Here is an 8989-nt window from a genome sequence, read left to right on the forward strand (position 1 = left end):
TCTAGCCATCAAACATAGCTTTGCTGACTCCTCCTCACTAGAGGTGCTTGATGTCGTTTCCTCCTCAGGTACATCCCATACGATGTAGGCTTTCTTACATTTGAATTCCCTGGGAGTGCTCTTTTCTGAATGAGCCTTTTTCAGATAGGTTGGACACTGAAATCGCATGTGTCCTGCTTTTCCGCACTCGTGGCAAGTGAAGCGATCTTTTGTGTTCTTGCCTTCCTTGGTTGATTCCTTCGCTTCTTTCTTCTGAAACTTTTTGAATCCTCCTTTTCTCTTTATGAATTTTTCGAACAAGGAGACCCATTGTTTCATCATCCAGATCGGAGTCAGATTCATCATCATCTTTATCTTCTTTTGTTTTAGAGGTCGTAGCCTTCAATGTGATGCTCTTCTTCTTCCGGTCCAAATCCTCATGCATCGTCAAGCGACCCAATTCCATCTTGTGCTCTTGAAGCTTTCCAAACAATGTGGCTAGAGGCATGGAGTCCAAATCTTTGGATTCCATAATTGCAGTTACTTTCGGCTGCCATTTCCTGTCAAGACAACGTAAAACTTTATTAGTTATATATTGTGGCACACATGGCCACACCTCTTACTTCTGTTATATAAGGAAATATGGGATACCAAATGGTGTTTACGCTTGGGTGAAAAAGGGAGATAACTCCCTGGTTACTAACAGAAAAGGACCTAATATAATTTCGGTACCTGAAACCAGCAAGTGATCTATTTTGCAGGTATGTCTTCGAACACATGGACAACATTGGTATCTTGACAGCAGGTGTTCGAGACATATGACACGAGATAAATCAAAATGCCTAGACTTATCATTGAAAGAAAAAAGGTTTCGTCACATACGGATATAACAACAAAGGGAAAATCCTAGGCACCGAAAAAATTGGCAACTCAACTCTTGCTATAATCGAGAACGTTCTATATGTCGAAGGTCTGGAACATAATCTTTTGAGTATTAGCCAACTATACGACAAAGGTAATTGTGTGTCCTTTGATTCTGATTGTTGTATAATCCCTAACATTTTATCTAATAATGTAAAGTTTGTCGGCTATCGTGTTAATAACATTTATATGGTTGACCTGGAAGACGTCACTTATCTTTTCTCAAAATGTTTTATTTCAAAAGAAGATGACATATGGCTTTGGCATAGACGAGTCGCTCACATTCATGTGAAGCATCTAGAAAAACTATCTAAAAATAATTTGGTTATTGGTTTTCCAAAACTTGATTTTAAAACTCAGGATTCTTGTGACATGTGTCAAAAATGTAAACAAGTAAAGAATTCTTTTAGTAAAAAGAATGATATATCCACTACTAGACCTTTGGAGCTTCTCCATATAGAATTGTTTGGACCATCGCAAATCATGAGTTTTGGTGGAAGTTTTTACGCTTTGATAATTGTTCATGATTTTTCTAGATTCGCATGGACCCTATTTTTGGCATCTAAGAGCGATACATATAAATCTTTTAAATGTCTTGTCAAACAAATTCAAAACCAGTCAAACCTTCAAATTGTTTACATACGACCCGACCATGGCAGCGAATTTGAAAATCCTAATTTAATAAATTTTGTAATAAGCATGGCATCATGCATCCATTCTCGGCTCCTCGTACCCCTCAAAAAAATGGAATTTTTGAGAGGAAAAATAGACTTCTAGAGGAACTCGCAAGGACCACGCTAAATGAGAGCAAGGTTCCCAAATATTTCTAGGCTGATGCAGTACACACTGCCTGTTATGTAATGAATCGAATACTTCTTAGACCTACTTTTTCGAAAACCCCATATGAGATTTTAAAAGGTCGAAAACCGAATATTTCTCATCTTCATGCATTCAGGTGCAAATGTTTTATTTTGAATAATGGAAAAATAATTTTGGGAAAATTTGACTCGAAGGCTGACGATGGCATATTCCTAGGGTATTCATTACATAACAAGGCTTTCCGTGTGTTTAATAAGTATTCCATGCAAGTAGAAGAGTCTATTCATGTTTATTTTGATGAATCTTCTCCAAAAGAGAAGAGAAAGGTCTTTCTTGATGTTTTTTCAGGTGTGCCAGAAGAAGCTTATTCAAGGGACATGAACCATAATAGAGAAGAAGATGCAAAACAAATAGTTTAAGATGAGCATCAGGACATGCCGATTAGGTGGAAGACCAAAAAGGATCATCCACTGGACAAGGTGATAGGTGACATATCTACGGGGTGGTAACCCGTAGTTCTTTATACAATTTTTGTAATTTCGTTGCATTTGTGTCTCAAATAGAGGCAAAGACCAAATATGAGGCCATTGTGGATGTACACTGGGGTATAGCTATGCAAGAGGAGCTAAACTAGCTTGAGTGTAATAATGTTTGGGACTTGGTCCCTAAACCAAAAGAACATCCAGTGACCAGTACGAGATGAGTCTTTCACAACAAGCTAGATGAATCTGGCTTGATCATTAGAAATAAGGCTCGCTTAGTGGCCAAAGGCTACAACCAGGAGGAGGGCATCGATTATGATGAGACCTACGCTCCTGTAGCCAGAGTTGAGGCCATTAGGATGCTCTTGTCCTTCACATCTATCATGAATTTTACGCTCTTCCAAATGGATGTTAAGAGCTCATTTTTAAATGGTTATATTCAAGAGGAGGTGTACGTAGACCAACCACCAGGGTTTGAAAACATCAAATACCTGAACCATGTTTATAAACTCAAGAAGGCCCTTTATGGCCTGAAACAGGCTCCTAGAGCCTGATATGATAGATTGAGTTCGTTCCTATTAAAAAAAGGGTTTGAAAGAGGTTTAGTCGACACCACTCTCTTTATCCATAGATTAGATAATCATGTTTTACTTGTTCAAATATATGTTGATGATATAATCTTTGGATCTACTAATGACGTCCTTTATAACGAATTTTCTGAGATGATGCAGGGCGAGTTCGAGATGTCGATGATGGGTGAGCTGACCTTCTTCCTTGGACTTCAAATTAAACAAATGGAAAGTGGCATCTTCATTCATCAATCGAAATATTGTAAGGAATTACTAAAGAAATTTGACATGGAACAATGTAAAGATGCATCTACTCCTATGGTGTCCTCATGCTATCTAGATAAAGATTAAAAGGGAAAAGCTATCGAGGTAACCAAATATAATGGGATTATCGGCTCTTTATTATATTTGACTGCAAGCCACCTCGATATTATGTTTAGTGTTTGTATGTGTGCTAGATTTCAAGCTTTGCCTAAAGATTCACATTACATTGCTATTAAACGCATCATGAGATATTTAAAAGGAACAATAAATATGGGATTATGGTATTCTAAGGATGCCTCATTATTCTAGGTAGGTTACTCTGATTCCGACTTCGCTGGGTGTAAGTTGGATCGAAAGAGCACTAGTGGGACTTGTCATCTATTAGGTAGTTCCTTAGTGGCATGGCACAACAAAAAGCAAGCATGTGTTGCTTTGTCCACCGCAGAAGCAGAATATATTGCCACTAGCGTGTGTTTCCCTCAAATCCTTTGGATGAAGCAGCAACTTAAGGACTTTGGGCTTCAACTAGAAAAGATCACGATTAAATGTAATAATACGAGTGCCATCAACCTTACCAAGAATCCCGTTTTGCATTCGGGAACCAAGCATATAGAAATAAGGCATCATTTTTTACGTGATCATGTTAAAAAAGGTGATTGTGTGCTAGAATTTGTAGAAATCTCTAAGCAATTAGCGAATATTTTCACCAAGCCCCTCTCACGAGATACTTTCTATGTTCTTCGAAGAGAACTAGGAATCCTTGATGAAAAATATCTTGATTGAGTTTATGTTATTGCCTTGCATCATTATTTGCCTTGTATGCTTCAAAATGGAAACATGTTGAATGCTAGTTATTCCTTATATGATTCATGATTCTATAAATAAGCTCTATGTATATATGTGACTGCTCAATATTGCATTTTAAAATTTAGAAATCTTTGCATGCTTTTAAATATCTAAAATGCTCTTGATTTTGTATCTAATGCTATTTAATCGATTAAGGCCTTATTTTAATCAATTACTTGGGTGAAATTTTCTAAAACCTGTTATTTTTAACTCACTAGCTTATCGACTGGCATTTCGTGTCGGTTACCCACATTCTTATTTTTTCGGATATAGAATGTATAATCTTCATGTTCTATTATTTAAGAAAAACAATTTAAATATATGAAATGCAATATATAAACATAATAGTAGTGAAGATTTAAGAAAATAACTTGTGGTAGTTGATATGATATACATAAAAGTTATGTGAATTTCTCATTTTATGCCTCTAATAATCATTATAGAGTTGTCCCATGTTTTTTTATGTTATTGTGTGTTCTTCTTCGGTTGAGAAAGAAAGAAGATAGAAATAAGAGAATGTGTGAAAGATTAATGATATTAATATAAAAAATGAAAACAATAGAAGCAATGTATGAAAGTTTTATAATAGTTATTAATAATACGAAAGGATAAGTTTGAAATATAAAAATTATGTTTTAGTAATAGTTATTATTTGTTTTGCCTTTATTAATAGTAAAAATTAAAAGATAAGTTTAAAATATAGGATATAGAAGAAGATAATAGGTCGTTTTTTTTGGGGTATAAATAGGTTGTAAAAAACAACTTAAATTTTGTAACTTCTTAATATGATGTTATTTAGGGGTGTTCAAATTCAGACCGGTCCAACAATAAAACCGAAAACCGGTCCAAAATAGACCAAAACCGCAAAAATCGAATGAATTTGGATCGTGTTGGACTTATTTTTTAAAGACCGATTGGTCCAGTCCGGATTTTGGTTTCACCTCTTGGATCCAGACCGGACCGAAATAGTATGTAAAGTTTAAGTGTGTAATACTTTTAAGTGTCTTCCAAACTTAATCTTAAGTCCCAACTCCAAAATTGTACCTATATTTTATTTGTTATATTCTATAACGCACACTTATATATATGTTGCTATGTTTTAGATCATATTGATTATATTTGATACACATTTTTAGAACTTAAACCAATCTCACAACCAAATAAAGAGGATTCAAGTGTTATTCTGACTATGTGCTTTATTATCAATTTTATTGTTGTGAAAGTATTATTGTTACTAATCATCGGTGGGACATTGTAATTGTTAAAATTATGTTACTAGTGCTCATATTATTGTTATTGATATCTTGTTGTTTTGTTATTATTTATATCTTGTTGTTGTTGTTACTATTTTTTACTTTTATTATTATTGTCTTATTGTTTATTACTATTTTATTATGTTGTTTGTTTATACTATTGTTGCACACATTTTAATGTTGTTTGAATGTTGTTGAACACTATTTTTATTGCTGTTTTATGCTTAATATTTGGTCATTTTTATGATTTTTGATTATAAGTGCAATTTTAATATTTTATAAAAAGACTGATCCAAACCGAACCGAAACCGCATATTATATTTGGATCAGACATCTTAATATAAACAGACCAGATCGATCCAGACCGCATGTTAATTACGTGTTTGGGTCGGATCATTATTTGCTTAACAACCGATCAAAATGGACCGCGAACACCCCTAATGCTATTCGAGTTGACTTGCAACAACCCATAATTTGGTTTGGGCGGGTTTATGATACAATTTGAAATACATAAACATTAACTGTATATAGAACCAATGAGATAATGGTCTAATGGTGCAAGACCTTACTCGACCCTCAATTATCATGTTATATCAAATATTAAATGTTTGATTCTTATGAGTTTATTTGGTGAAAGATGTGGTCACACCCCAAAAGAGGTTTGTCTTTTACACATAGGGTAAGAAATAACATATGTTATAGCCTTATAGGAATAAAAGAAATAGGATATAGAAGATGATAAGTTTGAAATATAAAAGATAAGTTTAAAATACATAAGGATAAATTTAAAATATAAAAATTAGAAGCAATATAGATGTTGTGCTACTTGGACACAAATACGTTGATATTGTATATGTGTTGTGTTACTTTTTGTCCTACGTGTAGTTCGAGGTATGAAACCCCAACTAATTACATTAACACTTTCGAAAGAAAGAAATTCAAATCCATAAAACCTGTTTAAATGATTTTTTTACCAAAACAAAACGGTGCGTTTATGTTAGAAGTAGAAAGGCGATGCGGTCATAGTCTTCTTTTACCTTCAGTGTTAGGGTTTGCATTGTTGCATTGCGTTCTTCCATCCGTCTCTGTAACTGCTCAATTCTCAACCAACAGCAACACAGTTCTAAAATTCTCTCCCTAATTCTCTATAATTGAAATTCATATTCCAATTACTTGAATTGAATCAATAAACAATTGATTCATAATGGGAGGACACGGTGGTTTAAACATCCTCCCTCAGAAGCGTTGGAACGTTTACCGTTTCGACAACAGAGAAAAAGTTCGCCGTGACGAAGAAGAAGCCGCAAAAGAGGAACAGATAAAGCGCGATCAGGCAAGAAAACGAGATGCCGAGTTTCGCCTTGAGCGTCTTCGTGTCTCGAAAGGCCTCGCTCCGTTAATTGAAGCCGAGGTTCAATCTAATGAACCGGTGGTGCAGAGTAATGAAACAGAAGAGGTTTCACTGAGTTCACCAAAGTCTGGTCATATTAACCTCTTTGAAGGGATTAAGATCTTTGATCCTATTCGCGAACCCCAGAAAGATGCATTGGGTGAAAAGGAGAGAGTTTCGAAGAAAATGAAGAAGATGAAGAAAGAGGAGGTTGTTGTGACGCCAGAGGATGAGAAATATAGATTTGGTTATAGTTATCTAGGGAAACAGGTTAAGTTGCCTTGGTATCTTGAAAAGCGCAATGATGATGATGTTAATGATGATGGTGGTGAAAGCAGTGGAAAGGGAGAGAAGAATGAGAAGAATAAGAGAGGGAAGAAGACATTGGAAGAATTGAGAGAAGAGAGGTTGAAAAGAGAGAAGGTTGAGAAGGAAAGGGAAAGGGCTTTGATACATGGGAAGCAAAAGAGTGTTAGGGAACCTTTTGGAAGCAGCAGGTTCTACAGGTGAGCATACATACATACATTTGCACATGTTTTTATTTATATTTTACTTTATGTTTTACTTAGCGAATTTATTTAGTCTTTTGATTCATATGCTTTTGTTAAGCCTTTGATGCAGATAAATTATTTTAAATGGCCCAGTGTTTTAAATTGTGGTTGTGATTGTGGTCGTGATTGTTGTCATGATTGTGTCATTGTGGTATTGCAATGTGAATTTTTTTGTGATTAAAAAATGTATTTGAATTTGTTGGAGTATATGGTTAATGGATCATTTACAATGATTTCGGGCGATCCTCCCCTTATGTGCTAGCTTTTGAGGTGGTGTTATGTTCAATTACTCGTGTATGGTATCAGATCCAATTCCGATGTTGGACCACATGCAATCATACAATGTTCAATAGTTGATTTGAGGGGATGTCTTAAGTGTTAAAGTCCTGCATCAGTTGGTTGAGTATATAAGTGATGAACCATCTATAATAATTGGACAACTGTCACCTTATAATAAATACTATCTAAGAGCCTTACTTAGATAAACAATGTGATTATAACTCTGGTAATTACGACCCTTCTTTGATTACCATGATATGCAGTGATTTCTTTTGTGCCAGTTGATGTTGAAAATTTTGGTGCTCATGATTACTTATAGAAAACGTAGCGAGTTCAATCTTTGTTTAATTTGATCAAATCTAAGTATGCAGTGAAAATAGTGTCATTCGTGGTCTGTTGTGGCTGCAACAGAGATGCTAGCTTCAAATCTTGAAAATTTATGGCTGCTCCCTTCACACAGTCCCCTCCAACGAGGATTTTTTACCATACCCAGCTATTACCCCCTGCATTCAGCCACACCTCTGCTATGCTGACTTTTCTCTCCTGCAACACTGTCTCTTCTCCATCAGGAAGATGAAGATGGTTATTTTTTGGGTGTCAAACCCTGAAAACCCTTGCAGTCGTAACCCTAAAACCCCAAAAAATAACCCTTTTTGAAAGGCCTACGCCCAAATAAATAAAAATAACGTGCCTTTTATGCAGTGAGATTTCTTTGAACTTCATTGTCGCATTTTTTTCTGCATTTTTTCTAATTATGAATGTCTTAACTTTTCTGCATTTTTTCTATTTTCTGACAATTTTGATTACTAATTATGTACATGTCTTTACTTTTCTGCATTTTTCTATTTTTTAGCATGTATATTGTTAGTATAAATTACTTATGTTGTTTACCTAAATGTCCTAATGAGGACAAGGGTAGCACATTGTTGAACTTCTAAAGAAACTATGGAAAGACTAAGCAATTACATCCTACAAATTTGGAACAATGCAAAGCTGAATTCTGAATTCTTACTTGCACAGTTGCACTCATAAATTCGAAACATGACTGTAGTATAAAATTTTAGTACCAGATTGGTGATATTTAGAAGTGCATGCTATGGTATTTCTCTGTATTCATTACTTTGTCTGATGAAGTGTGGCATATTCCATTGTTCTGCAGGCGATGATTGAGGCAAATGTTCTGGATTTCTTCAACATTATGTTCTACATATGGTGTTGTACTTTGTTTTCTCCCTTGAATCCTTTTCCTTGTAAGGTATCATGCATGCTGGCTTCGTTGTTGAGAAGTTTTCAGCAAATTTACAAGCAGCTTTTTCAAAATTACACACCCTCTCTGTTTTCTAGAATATATGACTTATTAAATACAGAGTAGTGCTTGACAAAACATAAATCATCTACCTTCATTTGTATTACCTTTATTGAAGAATCAATAATGATAAAACATAAATGGTAGATGATATATTGACATTGTATAAAACTCATACACGAGTAATATATATGTATATATATCTTAATTTAATCGAACTTGCGTGTTTAATTCCTTTGACAAACACTTAACTAACAGAGTATAGATTGTGGCTGCAACTGCAGAATTTAATTTATAAGACTCACCTTTTGTTGCAAACTTGAGAGATAT

The 8989-nt window shown here is 34.7% G+C and overlaps 1 protein-coding gene across 1 annotated transcript; it reads left to right on the forward strand.

Moving 5' to 3' along the window:
• The first annotated feature begins 6188 nt into the window (after window positions 1–6188).
• On the forward strand, window positions 6189–8721 carry LOC109341051 (leukocyte receptor cluster member 1-like). Its single transcript, XM_019578846.1, has 2 exons — window positions 6189–7029; window positions 8513–8721. The coding sequence occupies exons 1-2, from the start codon at window positions 6338–6340 to the stop codon at window positions 8517–8519; spliced, it is 699 nt and encodes a 232-aa protein (XP_019434391.1). The 5' UTR covers window positions 6189–6337; the 3' UTR covers window positions 8520–8721.
• The last annotated feature ends 268 nt before the right edge of the window (window positions 8722–8989 follow it).

Source organism: Lupinus angustifolius, unplaced genomic scaffold, assembly GCF_001865875.1.
Source record: "Lupinus angustifolius cultivar Tanjil unplaced genomic scaffold, LupAngTanjil_v1.0 Scaffold_337, whole genome shotgun sequence".
Lineage (NCBI taxonomy): Eukaryota > Viridiplantae > Streptophyta > Magnoliopsida > Fabales > Fabaceae > Lupinus > Lupinus angustifolius.

What these genes read in the sequence shown, in the direction of transcription:
- LOC109341051 (XM_019578846.1), top strand. Translation starts at nt 6,338, where the DNA reads ATGGGAGGACACGGTGGTTTAAACATCCTCCCTCAGAAGCGTTGGAAC.